The 23,733-nt window shown below is 35.9% G+C and overlaps 1 protein-coding gene across 1 annotated transcript in view; it reads left to right on the top strand.

The window, feature by feature from the left end:
* slf1 (SMC5-SMC6 complex localization factor 1) overlaps positions 1-23,733 on the top strand; it is a 136,469-nt gene that overhangs the window by 94,807 nt on the left and 17,929 nt on the right. The window contains exons 16-17 of the mRNA XM_028804757.2: positions 5,561-5,653; positions 6,317-6,499. Coding sequence (XP_028660590.2) covers positions 5,561-5,653; positions 6,317-6,499 — 276 coding nt within the window. The remainder of the gene's footprint in view (positions 1-5,560; positions 5,654-6,316; positions 6,500-23,733) is intronic.

Genomic DNA, 23,733 nt, shown 5'->3' with positions numbered 1-23,733 from the left:
AGTCCTATATGAATACATGTGACGTCCCCCTCCTCCGTGACCCTGAATGGTATACATCGTTTAGAAAATGGACAGATGAGCTTATTGCAATCGGAGATTCAATACAAAACCTCTGTTCTTTTTTCAGAATTGTATAGGACACTAGTGAAGTGATTAGTTATGTTTTCTTCTCCTCTTACAAATAAGGGACAATAAAATTTAATTGATTGGTATGGGTATTTTGATCTCAAAGTATCTGTTTCTGAACTAATTCCACAGTGGGGTGAAAGGTTTAATAACATGAGCCTTGTTTTGTGTTTTTTTTTTTTTTTAAATAACAAGTATGATTCCTGCACTTGGGTGATGAAATTCTCTTGTCTCACTCACAAAGCCTTTCCAAACATGTCCTGCTCTTTTTCTTTTTGACGTGTTAATGTGGTGCTGTATCATTAACATTGTCTGCCATTTTTATATGTAGTTTCACTCAGGTTTTTGCTATATATTGTTGTGCTTTCTGAAGTAATTTGTCCGCTTTCAGTCACGTATGAGTGTAGTACCAACTTTCTTGGTAATACAGATACTTACAGTAAATCTGGTACCGTTAATGTTTTTTAGAACTTTGGTACCAAATTAGTACTGAAATACTATTTTTTGTGACATCCCTAGTCTGTAATAATCCCTAGAGGATTGTATACATTAATAATAAGATCAGTGGAAGGGAGGGAAAATAATACTACACGTGAGGAATTTATATAAGATTGTCAAATCACAGACTGATTATGAGTAACATATTTATGATTCATAAAGACCAAAAAAGTTATTTTAAACTGCGCTTATGGAAATATTCAACTGTTGTCTTGAGGTAATCTTATTCCAAAAAACGGTCTAAATGTCTTTTATATAATACAGTTTAAAAAAAATGATGATAGTTTTAGACTAGTTTTATTTATATATATATATATATATATATAATATATATATAATATATATTAGAAACAAATAGAAAGTGTACAGTTAAAAAAAAAATATCCACCGCATGCTCTGGAGGTTTTATAGTGCAGGCATATACAGCATGGAGTTATATTTACTCTTGATTCTTTATCATCACCCCCACAATCCACACCACTAGTAAGCAAAAATTAATGGAATTTGACCTATGTATATTCAGATGCCCAATTAAGATAGATAGATACTTTATTAATCCCAATGGGAAATTCACATTCTTCAGCAGCAGCATACTGATACAATAAATAATATTAAATTAAAGAATGATAATAATGCAGGTGAAAAACAGACAATAACTATGTATAATGTTAAATGTTAACGTTTACCCCCCCCCGGATGGAATTAAAGAGTCGCATAGTTTGGGGGAGGAACGATCTCCTCAATCTGTCAGTGGAGCAGGACAGTGACAGCAGTCTGTCGCTGAAGCTGCTCTTCTGTCTGGAGATGATACTATTAAGTGGATGCAGTGGATTCTCCATAATTGATAGGAGGATTGCTGGTATCCCACCTATTTTTAAAAATCCTCCACAGCCAGAAAATCCCAGTGCCACTTTTATGTCATTATAGAGTTGGATGAGAAATTTAAATACATGATCATGCCTTGAGAACATTATGATGTGACTGATCCACTGTCAGTTGAAGGAGTCGTGAGATTGTTTTTTTTAATTCAGTACCCTAAACTGCCACAATAAAGGAATGTAGGCTTCACACGTATCCTCCAACTAGCGGTGTATAGCACAGTGTCCTAGAAAGTATTGAAATCGTCAGAAAAGAAATTGAAATGTAGAAATGTCAGGTAATTGAAAAGAACTACTTTTGGCATCTCTCTCCTAGGAGGTTTCATGTTGCAGACGTGCTTGCATCGTTTGTGCCTTAGTGGTTAAGCGACTGTCTTTCTTCAAAGGTTTCCTTTTGTCAGCATCGCTTGTGTATTAGCGGCTGGAGGAAAAGTAAAAGGGATACCGTTTTGCCAATGTGCTTGCCTCGCTTCTGTATTAGCTGCTAAGAAAGCGACTCTTTCTTTGGAGGTTTCGCTTTTTTGACGTGCTGGCCTCACTTGTGTATCCTCGGAGGTGGAGCCCTTACCCTGACTCCACATCTCACTTCCAGACAGATACACACACTTTCACACGTAGACGTTTATATATGAAAGTGGCTACAGTTGTACATCCTTCCATCCATTTTCTAACCTGTATATCCAGTTCAGAATTGCTGGGAAATCCATACCTAACCTGGCTACACTTGGCAAAAATCAGAATCCAACCTTGGATGAGACTGCACCAAACTCATACATATCCACACATCCCTTTACAGATCCTTCTGAAATTAAAATTGATGTATATTGAGAAGCACAAGGAAAGTCCCTCCAATTATACACCATAAAGCATGTTAACAAATGTGCATAATCCCATAGATGTGCAGTTAGCCAAGCTACTTAAACAGCATATGTAATTTTTGAAAACATGAAGTTTGTATCATTTATTAGTTATTAGTTTATTATTTGTTTCTTGAGACCCAAATAATGTTTATTATTTTACCAGTGTAATGACTAAAATGTGACTAAAACGCATATAACACATTTTTGAATAGTGTGGGGTGAATACAATGTCTTCTCCAATTACGACTAATATCAATACTTACAATCAGTCGAATTCAGTGACTAATTCTGCATTAAAACACAGGCTTAAGTGAAAGAAAAATCTGAGCACATATGTACCATAGGTAGCTTTATTATACCAGAATAAAGGCTGTTTGGTAGGCATTCTCAAATAATAATCTTAAATTGACAAGTTTGATATCACAGAGGTAGTCTTAAAGTTGGGACAAATCTAAAAATATTTTGGTACATTTAAACATCAGTTCTGTCGTCTTCTTTTTCTTTCGGCTGCTCCCGTTAGGGGTTGCCATATCTTCCTGTCCTCTGCATCTTGCTCTGTTACACCCATCACCTGTCATTTCATCTTTCACCACATCCATAAATCTTCACTTAGGCCTTCCTCTTTTCCACTTGCCTAGCAGCTCTGTCTTTAACATCCTTTTCCCAATATTCCAAGCATCTCTCCTCTGTACAAGTCCAAACCAACGCAATCTTGCCTCTCTAACTTTGTCTCCCAATTTTCTAACCTGAGCTGACCCTCTAATCTTGTCCATCCTTGTCACACCCAATGTAAATCGTAGCATCTTTAACTCTGCCATCTCCAGCTTTGTCTCCTTCTTTCTGGTCTGTGCCACCATCTCCAGCCCATATAACATAGCTGGTCTCACTACTGTCCTCTAGACTTTCCCTTTCACTCTTGTTGATACCCATCTGTCACAAATTACTCCTGAAACTCTTCTCCACCCATTCCTCCCTGCCTGTACTCGCTTTTTAAACATCAGTTCTGTGCCATTTGAAATTTGAATTAACCTGACTGGTCCATAAAATATTGTTCTCTATAAGTGTTGTTAACCAGTCTCCTCAATCTACTGATGTAAATAAAAACTTCAAAATTTAACAAAAGTGATGGTGAGTTTTTCTGAGAAACCTGGTATGAAATGTGTATTTTACAAAAGAGTTTATATAAATGAATTATCCTGGTATTCAGTAATTTGTAGATAATTGTATTTTTATTTAAATTTTTTTAATGAAGTTTTATTTTTACTATTAATTTTAAGCAGAATTTACTTTCCTGCTTATCATTACTCAAGAGAAAATGTTGGTGAAATTAGTTGAGATAAATCAAGCAGTCTATGATAATCATATCATTCTTTATACAATGTACTGAAATCCCTGGGCCCGTCAACATGGCAGTAAAATGCCCACCATTTATTATTATCTTGGGGATAAATCCTCCTCTCTGTCACAAATGAAATTCAAGCCATACCTGATTGTGTATTTTCTGCTGTAACAGGACAGTACAGTAGCATTTACATCGTACGTGGCATCATGGTAGGAAATTATTTTTTTTTCTTTAAGGGGTGATTTTTTTGTTGTCCATCCATACATCCATTTTCCAACCCGCTGAATCCGAACACAGGGTCACGGGGGTCTGCTGGAGCCAATCCCAGCCAACACAGGGTACAAGGCAGGAACCAGTCCTGGGCAGGGTGCCAACCCACCACATGACAATTTTTTGTTGTACCTCATTGAAATGAGATATTATGCAAAATATGTTAAATAGCATGATACCTTATCAGAATAGTGAAAAAAAACTTTAGCATCATCAGTAGCAGAAAAAAATACAAATTTAGCAGTGAATACTTTGTTTCCTTTTTTTATCAAATTACAAGCATAAATTCATCTTTTTAAAAGAAAAAATGTTTTGTGTAAATCAGTGGCACTAAAGTGTTTTAAAATGAAAAGCAGTTTGATAAAAAAAATCAAAGATAAAGCATGCCATGCTATGCTCAAAAGTCAATTGTTAGTGCAGTTTAATCACAATATTTAATTTACTGAAAACATTTATGTGTATAGGGCAAGGATAAATAAATAAAATTCAAATCCAATTTTTCTGAATTTGCATTCCAAAGTCTTTTATTGCAGCCAGTGATCCATAATCAGATGGCCATGAAAACAGTATAATAACAAGCAGCCTGACAGCACTTATGCAGCGAAAGTGGCGCAGGTCACTGACTACATGGAATTAAAGCATCACATTGGCCAGAGGTCACTCTTCAAGCTGACGTATGTGAAATTAACAGAGATATACACAGAGGCTGATACTGATTGAACTAGGGAGAGACACATTTTAAAATGTGTTAAGTGAGAGAAAGAAAGAGGGCAAACTTTACAACAAGCCAGAGCAAAGCAAAATAGTACCCTCTGTATGAAATTCAGAAGGTGTGCTCCCATGGTGGTAGTTTTAAACCTGTTATTAACAATATTAAATTTGTTTTGTAGCGTACATATTTTGAAGCAGCAATTTAAAAGTTACTTAACTCTGATACATGACCTATCATTCGCGAACCACTAGGCTCAAGCATGTAAACTACACTTTGATAACCACTATAAGGGTTTATTAACAAATTTTTAGGTAACATTAGTCATCCTATCATGTCAGCACATGAAGGTGGGAAAGTGAGAAGTAACAAAAGCATAGTGTTAGATGTTTTAAATGTGGATTTAATGCCAAGGTTTAGTATAATAGTGAACGTCATACACGTTAAATTATTACTTAATTTAGGTGTTATCTTGGGGGCATTTTTTTCCCTCTGCTGTTTTGATTTAAGGAGTAATACCTTTCTTTCCAAATTATTTCTGGTGCTGCTTGGTATGAAATTTTTCATACATCATGAAAGTACTTTAAGTTTAAATAATGTTCAAAAAGTTCTTTAGACCATTTTTGTGTTGCCTGTATGCAAAGGCTATACCACCGATATTGTAGAACCATTGAAGTAACTGTAATGGTTACTTCCTGATTCTGACTTGAGGTCTGCAATTAAAATAAGATAATCTCCTTGTTTCCAAGAAAATGTTTTTTTTCTTTTAGACATTTTTTCTGAGATCAAATATAAAATATTTGATATCTTTGATTATTTTACAGATTGTTAATGTACTGTATCTTTTTATTTTATTTACTTTATTTACTCACTAAAGGGGAAACAGTTTTGCATAAGATCTGCAAGAGGAACCAGTCAGAGGTATTGGTCAATGTGCTCTCAGTACCAGGAACTGACATAAATGCTAAAGGTATGACTTAGATTCTATAGTAAGTTTCAGTTATCCTAAAAAAAAAGTACACACTAAAGTATCTAACATTGTATATGAATTTCTCTAAAACTGTGACTGTATTTTCTGATAAACAGTATGTATTGTCTATATTTTCTCTGGGTGCTTTGCTTTTCCATTTTTCTAAATTGTCCCAGGATGGATATGGGTTTGTATGTTGCCATGACTTTTAATAGATTGCTGCCAGTTCCATAGTTGATTTTTGCTTTACTCCTAATAATGCTAGTGTAGACCTTGGTTGGCTCTGTCCCTCTAAAGCTGGATTTCTGTGGTTCTATAGATATATGGTTGGGAAACCAATATAGATTGACATGGTGAAGCAGTGGATAGTGCAGCTGTTTTACAGCACCAAAGCTCAGGGTACAGATCCTGACCCAGGCAATCACTTTGAGGTCTTTGTATATTTTGCTCATGGCAGTATATGGTTATATATATTAGCAGTACTAAATTCCATCTAATCCAAATTTTGTTCTCCCAACCTGGGAATTCTTGTTGGAGTACTTCTTGTATTAGATTATGCAAGCTCAGAAAATGAATGAGTGCTCAATAAAATTTTAATTTAATAAAATAACTAAGTGTTTGTTCATTGTATTCTTCTGTAATTATTTGTGTGTTTGGATGCAGACAATGCTGGTTGGACACCCTTGCATGAAGCATGTAATCATGGCAGCACAGATTGTGTCCACATTATGCTACAGCTCTGCCCTGAGTTGGATCTTCTTAGTGTGGTTGAAGGGGTGACTCCACTGCATGATGCACTTAACAATGGACACATAGATATTGCCAAGATGCTTCTTCGGCATGGTGGTAAGTAACTGTCTTCATCCACGGAGTTAAGTCATAAATAACCTAGTAGCCTTCTCCAGTCACAGTAAATTTTGTACCACAATGCAGTGCTATAGCTTTGATTTCAAATATTCCTTAAAAACAGTACAACTCATTTCTATTGAGTGCACTGCCATGACACAAAAAGTAAGGGAGATGTGCTTGTTACAGTTTGATGATTTATTAGTAGCAGTGTAGTTTCCAGTACATCCTTAGAATTTATCTTTAAGTATTCAGTTATGTTTTATGAATTGTGGTTGAATAAAGGGAAAACCTTTTATATGGGTTATTTAATTTTTTAAAAATGCAAGACCATGGGTTAAAACTGTTACTGTAAATGTCCAGGCCACAGCATTATCACAATGAAAATTTTAATCTTAATATAAGTATAACTTCAGATTTCTATTTTAGATTGCTTTGCTTGAGTTAAAGTTTCAGGTATCATAATTATGAAAGTTTCAAGAAACTAATAATATTTAAAAATAAAACTTGAAATATGTGGAATTATAGTGCAGTGTTAGATTGATACTAAAATTCTGACTATGGTACCCATACCAGCATTTAAATCTTTGTACTCCCAGATACTAAGTCCCCATAGCCCGCATTCTGCTCACGCATGCTCAGAGGCAACTTGAAATTTCTGATATATGCATATCATAGTGAAGTAAGCTTCTGTGTGGTCCCTCGGAGTTTTGAACATGCTGTTAAATGCATAATCTAATGGGGAGCAAGGTGGAAGTGAGAATGTAAGTGGGAGCCTCAATCTTCCTGTTATGATTATTCTCTTGGAATCTCACAAATTTTTCCTGTGCTTTTTATGCTTCTCTTTATACTGATTTTTGTTTTCCTTCCTTTGTAAAACAGTTGTTCTCAAACTTTTTTTTCCTGCATCCCTGTGCACCATGAAGGTCAGAACTGGTGCCCAACACCCACTTCACCCCTACTTTAAATTAGGGATGCTGCAATAAGAGTTTTTGTATTCTATACTAATACCAGTGGAGTTGTGTTATACTTGATACTAATTAGATACCACAGCAAAAACAGAAATCTAATTGTGATGGTCCAGGTTTGCTGCAGCTGCCATACTCCTTTGAGCCTGAGACAGACCATAGTCATAACCGAGGATGAGCCGGGCAATTATGACATTTAACACAACAAGAGGGAGGTGAAAAAGTGATTTTATTCTCAAACAATAAATAATAGTGCAATGCGCCACCCATAATAAATAAATGATCGCAATATAAACAGGAATGCTGGTGGAGATTAAAATCTCCAAAATAACAAATAATTCATATAAAGATGAGGTTGAAACTGCTGGCAGAATCCATTCCTTTAAGATAATCCTGAGCCTCTGTGTTTAATTCCTAAAACCGATATGTCTCCTCTTAAGGGTCTTCACAGTCAGAGGGAGATGTCCATTATTAGGCACGGTCAATTCTTTTTCCTTTCTCAGGTCCCCACCACCATCTCAGACATTCAGCAGGGCTCTGTGCAGAGTATTGCTTCCGTCTCCTGACAACATTCTTCTGTCTTCTGCCTATAGATGTCCAGAGCAGAGAGGTCAGCACGAGTAACCTCTGCCCCATCTTGAGTGTCCGCCATGCACTTCTTTCCCCTGGCATGTTCCTGATTGCCTTCTTCCTCTCCTTAGCAGCACCTGCTCATCCATGGGTTCTGCCTTAACTTTTTTTTTTTTTTAACCTTGAGTCTTTCCACAGCCACCCCCCACCCCACCCCCATTCTCACATTTTCCTTGCACACCGTTCTTTCATGCTTGAATCGGACACAGGTGAACAATCTTGGAGCACAAACAAAGGAACTGGCTGCCATGCATGTCCACACATGAGTGCAGGCCAATCTCATCAACACTCCGGAGCCACTCCAGACCTTGTTACCATATGCACCATATTAAAAACTCTGCATTGCCATTGACCCAAATGCATCTTACCACAACAGTTTAATGGCTTTTTATTAAAAGTACTACCATTATTCAAGTGAACAATATTGTGCCTTTTTCAGTAATAGAATATAAGATATATAAATACTAATGGTTACAACGGCTTTAGAGTACTGTATATTCATCAAGTAGTTACCCCGATATAATTTGTGTATTTGTACTAGCATTCAAACCAGCAAAATCTAATCAAGACTTTGGCAGAGCATCACTAGAGAAGATACCCAGCACTAGGTGATGTTTTATGAATTGCAGATTTCAAGCATTAATTGCATGCAAAGTATTTGCAACAAAGTACTAAATATGACTGCTTTAATATAACTACCATTGTCATGTCCCAAACATTATTGTGCCCTGAAATGGAGGAACCATGTATCGAAGGTGTTTCTACACTTTTCAAGTCATCTTGACATAGTGTAACCAAAATGTATGCAAATACCCTTAAATTAAAGTCTGCAATTTGCAATTAAATCACATCTGAATTGTATGATTAGTAATTTTGGAATAACTGTGGATCAGAGAGTTACAAGACAAGAAATAATGTGTTTTTGTATGAAATATTACGAGGGCACTGTATGTTGTGCTGTTTTCAAAGTATATTATGTGATTTACTGCGGTGGGTTGGCACCCTGCCCGGGATTGGTTCCTGCCTTGTGCCCTGTGTTTGCTGGGATTGGCTCCTGCAGATCCCCGTGACCCTGTGTTCGGATTCAGCGGGTTGGAAGATGGATGGATTATGTGATTTATTAGACTTTGTAATAGCTTAGCCTATGTACGAAACAAAAATTTTAAAATTAACTGGACTGAAGTTGCCTATATTCAGTAACTCTTAACCATTCTATTATACAGTATGACATACTGTATGTGCTTTTACTTTGTTCATGACATTTTAGGGGTTATACTCTTTTGCCTCCAGAAACAAACAAATGACACAAATTTAGCATTTACATCACATGTAGCAGTGAACTATGCTGTTTTGTGTTTTTAGCATTAACAACTGGAGCAGCTAATTTTATCATTGGTGTAGACAAGCCAAATAGTCACTTTAAATTAAACTTTCCTAGATTTTCACTTGCTTAAATTGTTGATAGTAAAGACAGTATGCAGTTTCCTCCCATAGTCTTATATGCATAACTGCATACTATGCTCTCCTGAAAGTAGGTGACCAAGAACTGTACAGTGTGCCAGTTAGAAAATGAATGGATTCTTGGACAGGCATAACAATTAGATAATTATTGGGAAAACTCCATTCTTTCTGTCATCCCAGTAAGCTGAATTTTACTTCAGTGTTATGATTGAGCTATATGAACACAGTGTTTATTAGGCTGGGCATAATCGCATGACTTTTGGTTTGAAGTGAGGAATAATTTGAGTCATAGTCCAGCCCTCTTCAATGTGAGTAAAACACTGACATATGTGACAGAATTTCACGGTAGGTGACTAAAAAAAATGCGTCATTAGTCACTAGCTAGTAAACATTCAGATTTTCATTTGCCATATTTGTATTACACACTTGCAAACACATGTAATGTTAGCGTGTGTGTTTTTACAAAAAATAGTTATGAGAAAATGTTAACTCTCTGAGCAGAAAACTTTTTTTTTTTTTTGGTCTGCCACATGTGCAAAGGAAATAAAAAACTCTATGAGAGTGCAGTGATGAATCACACAGCACATCAACTGCAACTGAAAGGAGTCAAACGATAGGAGCTGGGTGGATCATCTTAGAAAAGAGAGTAAGTAGTGTCCCTGAGGCTGCTGATTGCCAATTGGAAAGACTTCTGTGGTTATGCAAAAAAAGTGACCAACCCTGAGTTTGTTCAAAGTTTATTTCAGTTCATGGTAAATGAGAATGTCATATGATCTTCAGCTAAGAAAACAGCATTCTGGGATTCTTAACATAACTAAGTTCAAGAAAATTTTATTTACCATGTCCTCTGAAAATTGTATTTTCTCTGTTAATTAAAGGCATGTGGTTATTTTTGTAAGAGTGACTGGAATTCTTAATGAAGGTCTAAAAAAGGAGAGGACGGGGATGCAAGGAAAGGGAAGGGGATGTTGCCATATGGGAAAAGGAAGTTTTACAGCAATCAAAAATGAATCACTTTATTACTAAAGTGGAGAACATAAGCCATAGAAATGGGAATGAAACCGAGATGAGTCAAAAAAAGCCATAGATAGATGACCCTGGAACCGTTAGAATATGTGGGTCCACCTTTGTAAGATTCATCAGAGGCTGACCAGCCTGGATGTAGTCTGCCAGATTGCTTTGGTTATGATTGCTGCTCGATATGTACAGTAGATGTAGAAGATGGATCTGAGCTGCCTAAAGCCCCATATAATGCCATGCACTATTACATACCAACAATTCTGATATCCAACAAGTCCACCTACGATGTTAGCAGTATTCTCAGCTGTCGGATTAGCTACTGTGTCCAGAGGGTTAGCCATACATTCTTGTTATGTTCCCTTGGCTTATAGCTCCTTTTGGAAAGAAAAATTGTACATATATTTCGCATTTTGATCTTCTTGAATGGTACCATAACATAGAAAAACAAGAATGGACTATAAACAAGGCTGTGGAGTTGAAGCTGGAAGCATAGATTCAGTTGATTTTTTTTAGGCAGAGTTAGAGTCACAGGCTGTTCTAGTAGCTGTGTTCTAATAAGCCAAATTGCAAGTCTAGCTATGATGTAATACTTTTTTAGTGGCTATAACACTAATAAAAACACACCAATATGCCAACTGAAAATGTCATTTGTTTTAAACTTAATTTAAGAATATTGACAGCCACTCAAAGCTGGGCTTCAACAGTTGCACAGGGGATGCAACATAACTAAAACTAAGCAGCACAAGCTAGACATGCATAAAACGTTTATGGAGCAAGTGTGAGTTCCAGTGCAGCTCCAAAGAGTACATGAGTTATACGCACATTAAAGCAGTATACTGGACTATCTTCAATCCCATCTCACTGTTACTCTGGTTCCAGTGTTTTTGAATGACTTTGGTCCAAACCCTCCAAATAAACAAATAATACGTTTTTTAAAATCACCAGTCCCCAAGGGCAGAGATTAACATACAGTATGCTGTGCGCCTGGCTTTTACGACATTGTACTGATCACATTGCTCAGTGCAACTTCCAGGAGATGGTGCCTGGCAAGCCATGAATGCGTCCCTAACCACAGGTGATGCCCTGAAGTGCAATGCACAAAAACAAATCGAATACTCACAAAACAAATCAGAAAACATGAAAAAATCAGTTATGGAAATGCTAAAACAAATCCGAAACCTCAAATGCACAAAATGATGACTTCGCAAACAAATTGGGAAACATGAAAACAACAGAAGCAGTGCATAGCCTAAATCAAAACAGGAAAAAAAGGGAGAGCTAAAAGGACATTATTATTCAATCCCAACTTTTAAATAAGTGGTGTGTTGGAGGTAAAAAAGCTGAAAGAGGATGCAAGAGAAAAGTCGAGATGATAAAAACAAGTTAAAAAGTCCATACTGGCTGTATTTGAGTCTGTATGTTTCTAAAGGCTCCTAAGACTACATTCTGACTGCAATTAAGTGACTCCATTCTAGTTTTTAGCTCATATTAGATGATTTTTTTTCATGTGATTCAAATCGGATATTATTTTATACAGATATCTGATCTGAATCTTCAAAATTATTGATTAATTCAGGAAACAATTATGACCTAATATGCAACCATGAATCCTAGCTACATGCTGGGTGCTGACATACCAACTTCAAAGTGTTTACAGTGCAATGAGTCTGAGTGCTTGCCGTCATGAGCAAAAGACTCACAAAGACGATTTGGGATCTTTCTGCAAGACTGTCTCGGAAAAATATGTACTTGCAGCCTGGCATTGCAGAAAACGCATAGCAATTGGGCTGTATTGATAGGCTTTCTTTCTTTTTCTTTATTCGCATTTCACATTTTTCTGAAATAATTAAATAAGTTTCAAATACATGCTAAAAAAATTTTTTTTATACATTTTATTAGAATCAAACAATCCATACAAGCAAGTTAAGTTTAACAAAACTATGTAAAAAGGTATTATTGAATAGCAGTATAAACAAAGATTTGTAAGAGGTGCTCTGTATTTAAACTTCCAGCCAACTATCATGCAACTCTGTATATATTTACAACCTATAACTTTTTCCACTGCAATAATTCTGACAGGTCAGCAACTTTCATACATAATTGTTACACATCCAGTTTGTGAATTCTGATAAGTCGCTTTGTCATTGTTTCAGTGAAGTAGCTTGTAGAGTATTGTGTGTATTAGCCTGCATGATCAAGTTCAGTTTGGGGTGCAGCAACACACACATTCAAAAAGAGACTATTTTTAGTTTCCTACTCAATTCAAAACACATGCTAACCTGACTGATGGCTAAAGAAACCCCACAGAGAGAATATGCAAACTCTACACCGAAGAGTGCATGTGCGAGCGGAAATTAAAATGTAAACTAAAACCAGATTCCCTGATTTCTAAACAGTGCATTGTGTGAACAAAACAGAACAATTTAAGCAAGGAGAAGTCGCATAGAGATAACTTCATGTGAAATTTTATAAATATTCAGAGATTACAGAGTGACAGAGAACACTGAGCCCAAACAAAGGACAGATATGCCAAAATTAGATATTTATGGCATGTTTATTTAGTGTGTATCCACAGAAAAAAAAAACTCGGGATTGAAAGCACAAATAACTACTTCTATTCATGGTAATCTTAACAAGAAAATGTACCAATGCTCTTTCATATCTTGGTAGACTGACATCCTGTCCAAAGAACATTCCTGATTTGCAATAGTGTGCTGGTGCTTGCTGGGTAGCTCTAAAATATAAACAAATATAATTTACATTAAAATTATAACCTACTTAAATAAACCTGAGTTGGGGATGGGGTCTTGTCTTCCAACTTGTTTACTATGGTTACATCAGCATTACAATCCATCCAGTGCTTTTTTCCTGTCTTGCTCTGTTGTCTGCTAATTTCTTAAAGCAGTCATAACTTTACATCTGAGTCAAGTCTAATAAGGAATGTGGGTCACAGTTGAATATCACTTCTTTCTCTTATGAGGTCTCATTGGCTAATTTCATATGTGAATGATTAAGTGGTATTGCATGTGTGATTTTAGGTAGATGTGAACATGACAATTGTACTCTGAGCCTTAGAGCCCCTTTGCCTTTCACACAATCAGATTGGATACCAGTTGACCAAGCTGAATTAAAAAAAAAAAAATCCTTTTGATTGGGTACATCAAATCGACCACATACAGAGATGGTAAGAAATGAATGCCCTGTGCTACCTATAATCAAGTACCCTAATCTTACACCACATGAGTGAGCAGCACAGGTGGGCAGCCCTTTCAATGCAATTGCTCTTAAGGCATTATTCAGACACTAGAGGCATATTAACTTTGATAATAGTTATTACATGTTAAACATTCCAAAGTGAATGTTATTAACAAATATTTGCTGTACTAAAGACAATAGACATGTGAATTGAGAATCTAAGCAGCGGTTTGCTACTGGACAGTAAATACACAACATCATGCAACAAAACTAAATTCACCCAATACATCTATTGTCTAAATGAAATTGTGGCACATTGCTCTGTGCCCACAAAAGAGTTTGGCATTTGCCTAGATGAAATCTGTCTTTTCTGTAGTATGAAAAGTGTCATATTTTTATGTACTATTCAAGTTATCAGATAAGCATTCCGCTCACACACTGTGTTTAGTAAACAAACCAAATTATTGCAAATGCGGTAGTGTACAACCGGAGCTCTTGTCAAACCTTCATGATGATTTTTTTCTGAAGAAAAAATTGTTTCTGCCCAGTAAACAAAGTCTTCAACACTAACATGGGGCAGTTATTGTTACTTATGTTTAGCTTGAAAGTTTGATGTTTGAAATGCAATCAAACTAATTAGAGATTGAAACAAATGTGTGGATTAGTGTGAAAACACCTTTTAGATAAAGGCTTTTGCTGTTTAGGGCTATTATCTGACTTACACTGAGTGCCTCTCGCCTATATGCTGCTAGCCCAAATTGGGTTAAGCAGATTTGAGATTGTATATGTATTTAATAACTTCTGTTATAGCAATGTGCAAGAATGTAATGGATATTGAATGATGTGAAACTATGTTTAAAACAGTGTTTGTGTTGTTAGTACATTTAAAAAGCTTAATATACCACAGATGTTGCAATGATCAGGGTAGAACAAGATGGCCAAATCTCGAACAGGTGTCCAAATACTACAAGAGCTGCTCAAAAAATAGTCTCAGTCAGTTGAACTGTATGCGTTTGAGAAAGTGAAAACTTCATACTCTATTTTGCTACCCTGTTGTCCTCTTCTCAGTTAGATTGTAGCGAATTGATTTGTTTCATGTTTGCAAAAAGGTAGGCATAGCTGAATTCTTATGACATTGTACCCTTTCTAAAAACCTTATTTACCAATAAATATAGAATTAATGATTTATGCTTGTGAATATTTTAAGAACCCTTAATTTTTGTCCAAAAACTATCTTAAAAAAATACAAGCACAGAGCAGAGTATGAGATATTGTGATGTACTGTAATGTTAAAAATTCTGCCCTACACATTGCCCCTTCCCTACTTTTTTGCCACTTCCTAGGTCTCCGTACATCATTGTGTGCTATTTCTGTGGAATGCTAGGTGTGCATTAAAACAGATTGAGTCAAATTATGCAAAATCTGCATTTACAATGCACGTTACACCTTTATGCTCATACACCCCACCATATATAGAACAATGCTATTTCTGTCACCCTTAGAAAATACTGTTTTGCACACTTCCAGTAATCATCCAGCTCAGCAGAAGAAGAGAGACCCTCTTTTGAAGCACAGACTGTGCACTCTTCACTTAGCTCTGCTGATGGGTTCATCAGAAGTTTGTTTTGTGTATCCTTCAATTTGTTTTTCCATAGCAGGGGCCTGCCTGGGATCAAACACTCCACTCTGACCAGCTTATAATACCTCCTTTGCAGGATGGACATCCCAGTGTTTTGAAAACTTGGCAAAGGCCAGGTGGAATGCATCATCTGGGTGGTCAAGCACTTCTTTCGCATGCCCATCTGATTCAACAGCTCCTCAGTTTTGGCACCAAAGCCATTGTTTTTTGCAATTCCATTCATCAGGTAGGAGCCCAGATCGTCCATGATGTTGCATGCTGAGAGTGCAGTAGGACAGTAACATTAACTACAACATAAATTTTCTTACCATGAATCTTTCGAAGAACAGAATCCATATGATGTTCAAAGACATGGGGCAAATGAGTTTGACGAAAACTGCTGTCATTTTCTGTCAGTGCATCTATATTTACAATGCTTAATAAAGGTAAGATGCATTTTCATCATTTTTTTCAGCAGTATGTATGACTCCATGCACATGACCCCAAACCCTTCACAAACTGGCATCTTGGCATCTGGCAATTTTGTTGTTTCCTCTATTGTTAGCTGAAGAGGAACACTCATTGATCTTAATTTCTCCTTGTCCTTGAGATAGGTTTTAGATTTGATGTGGTCATTGCAAGCAACCTTTCATGTCTATGATATGCTGGCAAAACTTTCAGAAAAGGTGTTGTCCATATTCATAAAAGTCTCTGCAATATTGTTGTGCCCTCAATTTTACAGATAACCTTGTTTTTCAGTGTTTTTTTTTTTGAGCGCATTTGTATTATTTGGGGTCCGGGTTCCTTTATCTGGTGAAAAGGCCGCACAAACACTGAAACAGAAAAAGATCTTTGCAATTTGTGCCATCAGCATGGCAAGCTGAATCACACTAGAAATTCCCGTGAGATACCAAGTAGCTGGCATGATTTGTTTAGCTAAAATCTGGTGAGCTTTTTTTCCATTGGTCATAGCATAAGTGAAAATTATTTGCTTTTTTTTTTTTTTTTTTAAATCAGTATTGAAAACATTAAATTCTGTTTGTAGTGAATAATTTTTATATTAGTGTGTGTCTATTTGTGTGATTAAGTGAATATGTATATTCTTTGTCAGCTTTGGAAATCTTAATAATTAATTGAAATGTCCCTTGTGGATTATTGATCCCACTTGTATATAGTACATACACTTTGAACAATGGGGTGAAAGACGACAAGGCTTGGTGGTGAAATGCATGCAATATTGTGGAGACCTAGATTGCCCCCATGGAAGTCAGACTGCGATATCTTGCTGTGCTCCAACCATGTTGTCCTGTATATAACATGTTATCATGTTTTAGTAGTAGTGAAAGGCAAAAAACAGCAAGATGACACCGAAACAGAGTAGCGCAAGTAGTTTGGTTCCACTTAAAACACTGGAAAATTGAACAGTTTATTTCTTGTCACCTGTTTCAATTCATTGTATGTCTCACGTTCATATTCTGCCAGTCAAATTCAATGTTGTATGTAATAGGTTAACGTAAACCACAATTCAGTTTATATTAGTTTTGTTCTAAACCCTCCAAAACTTTGTGACTGTACAAGATTACAGATCAAAACATTACATTTAATTCTGATTAAAGTTTTCTTCTGTACAGGATGTGCTACATTAGGAAATTATATTTTTACTCCAAATTTCCATTCTTACGAAGTACATTTTTGAATTTAAAATAGTATAGTTTCCTGTAAAATTTTATTTTTCCAGTGACCTAATTCAAAAGCCAAGGGTCAGACTAGGAAAAACAAAAATTGATCTATGTCAGAAATGTTTTACTCTTGGGCAGTTGTATGTAGCATATTAAAGAGTATGGAGTTCCAGTGAATTAATAATGTTAACCCCCAGTAAAAATATGTATAATATGTTTATATATATCAAACACCGAAATCACTCAGTTACATAGTAATTGTGATAAATCTGATTTACAACACTATAACCGATGCCCAATTTGTCTTAGAAAATTTCTTGGATGAAAACAGGTAACAAAGCTAGTAATGTATAATAATGGCAGTCTACTTCTTTGTCGGTTTCATTGTTTGTGATATTATCTCCACCAAATAGGCACATTTGTGTCAGATTATTGTTTCAGTATTTAGCTGGACCTTTAAAAAGTATTTTCTGCTTTTTCCATATGCTAAAGTCAGCATGCTGTTTTATATAGCATTACTTTTAATGTGATTATTATTACAGTGTATTCTCAATGAATACAGTAGAACATTTGTCCTTTATAAATCCTCTGATGCAGTAGTTCCCAACCTGTGTAGGGGTACGCGGCGGACCAGTTGAGGGTACGCGAAAATAATATTGGTAATGGCGAAAAACGCCAAAAAAAAAGACAAATAACAAAGTCGAGTCTATGATCAAGAAATTGGATTTTTGGGAATCATGTATCAAAAAAGACCAGTGTAAAGTTATTGAGGCACTTCAGTTTCTTATCTGAGAACGAGCTGAAATTGTCAAAAGTAGTAAAAAGTAGTATAATAGCTCACTTAAAAGGACTTAAGCGAAATTTCTGAAGCGAAATAATGAAGATAAATGGTAAATCCATTCAACAAATTGTTTTTTCAACAAGCCTTAAAACTATAAGTTTCTGAAAAAAAAAAATTGATTGAACTTTCAACTGATTCTTTTTTACAATGTGAAAGAAGAGTACCAAGAACTCGGTGATAAAGCAATAAAATATTTATCACCTTTCACGAACGCAGAGCTTGTCAAAAGTGCATTCTCGTCTTATACATATATTAAGAATAAATATCACAATGAGCTTGACGCAGCTCCTGATTTGAGGTTCTATCTGTCTTCGCTTGAACCTGATTTAAAAAAAAAAAAACTAGGATCCATGAAACAAGCTCAAGGATCGCATTAAAATTAAGAGCCACGTTGGAAGACTTGTATATCAAAATGAATAATTGTTATGTAGTTGCATCATAAGTTAATGTGGGTAAAAATAATTTTAATGCTGTTTTTATTTGTTTTGATCTTATGTTAGGCTGCTATTATAAAAAAAATTGAAATAAATTGTAAAATGTAAAATCAAAAATAAAAGCCCTATAAATGTAATTAGGTTAATTTGAGTCGTTTTTGATTATTTAGCTAACCTAAGAAAATTAAAAAACTTTTTTGAGGGATGGGTAGGGGTATAATGAAGAGACAGGGTACTCATAAATGAAAATCCTAATCGAGGGGTACGTACAGGAGAGAAAGGTTAGGAACCACTGCTCTAATGTATTTTAAGAGACAAGGTTACTACATAAATGAAAATTAATTTATTTATTCATTCTTATGGTTTACTTGCTGGTACATCATAATATCTACACTATTTATACCATACCACTAAACAAGGAAAGCTTAACAAGTGTAGAATGTTTTCATTAAATCTAATTAAATTATTTGTTTTTAAGGCTCCAGTATTCCTTTACAGTATGTGAATGAAATTTTTTCATTCTGAAGATATTCAACTGGAGATTAAGTTTACAATGGGTCCTTTATGACCCAGGTAACTAATGTTTTGTAGACACCATGATTTTGGGTCTTTCTTGATTGTCCTGTATGTAGCATAAACCTGGAATGTATGATTTTTACAAAGGTTTACTGGAGACTTGTATAGCTTTAACAGGAGAACACTGTCTAATGGAGACTAAAGGGTAATATTTTTAACCTTAGTTATGCCTAGGTTGTGTCTTAGTGTTCATTAAATGTAGTATTATAAAATAGCATTGAAAATATTCATAAAGATGTACTAATTACAAATCAGGATTAATTTATGATACGGTTTTACTCCTTCTGGATTATTAGTAAATGTATCACAAGAAACATTATAGGTTAATTAAGTGGCTGGTTCATCCAGTAGTATAGTTGCATCATTCAGAAAAGTCAACAAGGCCAATTCCATTACTCAGTTAAATGCTGCTTTTGTAATAATGAGTGTATATTAAAATTTGTAAAATTAACAGTTTCCAAATGAAAACATTTAAACAATGTGTAGTTGTATGTGACATGATTTTTTGTTTTAGAGTAAATAAGTGGTAGCATAACTTGGAGGATTTAAAAAATTTAATTTAGTTTTTTGTATAAAATCCTTTTTTTTTTTTTTTTTTTTTTTATTTGCTTCAGTCAGACATCTTTTTTTCTTGCTGATCTCCATCTATATTTAGAAACTGTGTTAGAGGTTCAAATTGCATCATGTTTTGCATCTTAAAAATAATTTTCCATTTAACTGAATGCTCGTGTTTTAATGCATTTCATAGATAAGCCCGCACCAGACCTATTAAACACTCCATTATATAATTTTCTGAAGAATTATGCTTTGTATTCATGCATACTCATATCTGTTTGGGAGTTTTGGCAGATAATGCTTAATATCCAAAAGGCTAAAGCTTGTCCTTGTAAGTACCTAACTCTTAAAAAGTGCTGAAGCAGTCTGACTAGTGAGTGGAATCTTAAATTAATTTGCCTTTCACTTTGTACTGCCAGGAAAGAAAATGTTGGCATATGTTTAAGGCTGACATCCCAATTTCTGATGCATTTGCATATATACTGTACATGAAATTAAAGTGTAAGACTTTGCCAATTTCAAACTGTTATGTAATTATCTTCATTAAGATGCCCCTGCAAACAAGTTATTTTACACCTCGGCATGCTACTTGAAACAATCTGTCAACCTTTTGATATCCTTAGCATATATAATATATATTTTATGTTTTGGTTTCTTGTTTTCTATTACTCAGTATCTAAAATTCATTTACTGTATTTGAGAAGGTTTTAATAAAAAACTGGCTTTCTAATGCATTTTATTTGCAGTCTTCTCCTGCCACCTAAAGGTTAGTTCAGTTTTGCTGCATTTCAGCTGTGTAAGTGGCATAAATTCATGTGCTCATTCGGCAAGAGCTCCGGCACTGTATAATTACTAGGTTCACATTTAATCCCCCAGGTGTTTTATTTATCTACAGAGCAGTATATCTGACACATCACGCCAATACCTGGACTTACTTCAATCGGTCTCAGTGATGTGAGAGCCAATATCATATCAAGCCCAGCTTCTCAAAGGGAAATGGCAGTGCACTGACAGATGTGTATTTTACGGGCCATTGTGAAGAATAGTCAGTGGCTGATTCTATTGTCCTAGGGGAGGAGATCTACCAGCGCCTGCATTCATCAAGGTCTGCTGGCAACTGTACAGGCTGCACACAGACTCATTTCTGCCTTTGTCACATTCTGGGTTTCAGCTTGTCAAACTGTTTGACACTGCCGCGGTAGGGACAGCATCAGCTGCTCATTGAAGAGTTTAGGCTTGATGCTTTTGATTTGGATGCTGGCCTCTTTTGCATTGGAAAACTTTGCCTATCAAGTCATTTGCAACATTTATTCTTGAGCTCTTTGATATTTAACAGCAATCCCCTGTCATTAGTAAACAACTAGTCATACCAATGTACAAAGATTTTCTGCTGCATTGATTAATACTTTTGATTTTATTCTTAGTTTTTTTTAGAGGTAAACCTCTAAATGTACTTTTGTACTTTTACTACATACATTTTGTGTGCTATTTAAACAGATTTTATTATTTGCTGATTTGGTGACTACTTTGCATTTTTGATTGCATTTTCATATATGTGTTTGCTATACACTAAAACCTGGTGATGTGTGAATATTAGCAGGTATCACCACATGGTGACAGACTATCAGAATTATTGAGAAAATACTGACATTTCAAATCATACTATAATCTATTATTGTCAAACTTGTTTAGTTCCATTCAGGATCATGGGGAGGTGGAGTCCATCCTAGTAGCACCGGGCACAGTTCAGGAATCATTCCTGGAGAGGCCCCATGCTCTCACAGGGCCATTTTAGAATTGCCAGTTCACCTAGCATGAATGTCTGTAGTGGTATGTGAGGAAATCCCACACAAACAAGGAGAACATGCCATCTCCACATGCACAATTACAATGTCTAATATTTGAACTAAGGAAACAATCTGTGAGGGGAGCATGCTAAACTCTATGATACTCTCAAATCAAATTTTATAAATGGATTGTAATTATTTTTATCTCTTAGAATATAGGCTGGCACAATAAGACACAGGAAACATCAAAGTTTTGGGGCAGCCATCCATATAATATCCCTGTCTGCAAAATGTACTATGCACAACTCATGGAAAAAATATCCAATGTCCAAAACAGACCTGATATACAGGGGTAGGTTGAGTAAAATGGCTGTTTTAAAGGTCAAGACAGGAAATGACATCATCTGGACCGGATCTAGAAGTGATGTCGTTGGGGACCAGAAGTGACGTCATCCGGAGTGCTGGACCCGAAGGTAATGTTGCCTTGTCCGGAAGTGACTTCATCAGTGACATTGGTACCAGAAGTGACATCATCAAATGCACCTGCACCTAGTGGTATTTCCCGAAGATAGTCTGTAGAGGACAGAGAGAGAAAGAAAGTAAGTTAGTACAGCTCTCTACCCCCCTTGTCTGGCATGGTATTACTATTATTTAAGCCCTCTAGCTGCCTCCCATGCATACGTGTGTGACAAGGTAAAACAGACGATTGACAATTATATTTTATTATTATAATGTGACAGATTTTGTAAGCCAAATATTGTGTAAGTGCCTTCTTTTGAAATAAAAAGTGAACTAAAAACCAAAGGAAAACTAAATACCATACTTAAGTAATTTTATCTCATTTCCACAATAGGAAAAGGTTCAGTCTCTTTTTTTAAGCCATCTGTATTTCAATAAAAACATTCTTTTATTGATCTGTACCAGTATACCCCACTGTCCTTCCAAAAATGTTTTTTGTTCAATGTTTATAGTCCGGAATTGCTTTTCATCCCAAAATTAAGGCAGCACTTCGTTGGGGACTGTTCATGTGTGTGCCAGAGTGATTTAACTCTTATTCAGAAATGTTAGGCTGGCAACAAATTATGTGACTTAGACAGAAAGCATATCATACGTAGCAACTATAGTTGCTAGATCTTGTTGTCTTCAGGATGTCATATTATAGTACTCTGAATCACAAAGGTCTCTGCCCACCCTATTCCATGTTGTTGTGGCATAACAAACACAAGACATCAGACAGATAATCCTATATTCTTTTTTCACAATCCAACACACCTATTTTTCTTCTTGCTTGTGGCTGCAATGCATGTACTGTACTTCTAGCTGAGTTTACATTTGTTGTCAGCTCTCGCATACCTAAAAGCCCACCCTTACAATTTAAGACAAAACATTTTTCATTGGTGAGTTGCAGACCAGTTTTACTGAGTCGCTTTAACAAAAAGGGAAGAACAACAGTGAATGGGGAGGAACAACACAGTTACATGTGCTGTAGGTTGAAATCACTGGTGAATCTTTATTCACATGCTAGGCCAGTACACTCATTGTTTTGGCCATGAAAGAAGTTTTATGCAGCACTGAGCATTCCTGAACTAGTAGCCCCACTACTATTGCTCAGCATCCACACTCATTCCCACCCTCTCATTGTTAAGGCCACGAGGGACACCTTTTTCTTATTAGTCGCTTCCCAACCTGAGTGACTTCCCTATACAGTCTGTCTCCCATTTTAGTGTCATGACCCTGAAGCACTCCACTCCTTCCCTCAATCTCTTTTGCACTCATATGTGCTGCTGCCATTTGCTGTGCTGTTCTCCTCTCGCTGTGCTGTTATTGCAGTCAAGCAAATTCTTCTTCTCACACTCAATAGCTTTCTGTCACCTCTGAGACATTTCTTCTCATTTTGTGCATCTAATGCTCCTTCCACTTTTTTCGACTAGCCCTTCCTCTTCTCTGCCCCCTATAGGTCATTGAAATGCCCTTTGCTCTTCCCACACAAAAGTGCCTACTGTGGAAGCCCAGTCATTGAGTATGTCTGCACTCAGACAATTTAAAACTGACTGTAATAAACATTTTTCCTTCTGTAATTGTTGCAGTCATAGATTTTGTCACTTTTTGCCATTGCCTATTGAATCTTTTTACTCTGGTGGACTACTATAGGTCAAATATTCTATACACTTGCAAGTTACTTGAGCCAATTTGCAAGTTCCAGGGAGTTCCTACTTTTTTCAATCTAAGGAATGGATTTTGAGCACATGATACACTTTAATTGAATAAATGTCAAGGGCTTAACATTGACATTTATTTTGCAAAGTAATAAAATAATCATCTGAAGAAGAGAATCGTTAACTTTTCTAAGACAAACCAGAGTTGAGCATATCCTTAATTTTGTCCGAATTTTACAAGAATCTTTCTATCATTTTAATAATAATACATTTTATTTATATAGCGCCTTTCCCATGCTCAAGGCGCATCAGAG

Source organism: Erpetoichthys calabaricus, chromosome 7 (assembly GCF_900747795.2).
Source record: "Erpetoichthys calabaricus chromosome 7, fErpCal1.3, whole genome shotgun sequence".
Taxonomy (NCBI): domain Eukaryota; kingdom Metazoa; phylum Chordata; class Cladistia; order Polypteriformes; family Polypteridae; genus Erpetoichthys; species Erpetoichthys calabaricus.
Note: the sequence above shows the minus strand (reverse complement) of the source record. Positions and strands in the feature narration are given on the sequence as shown.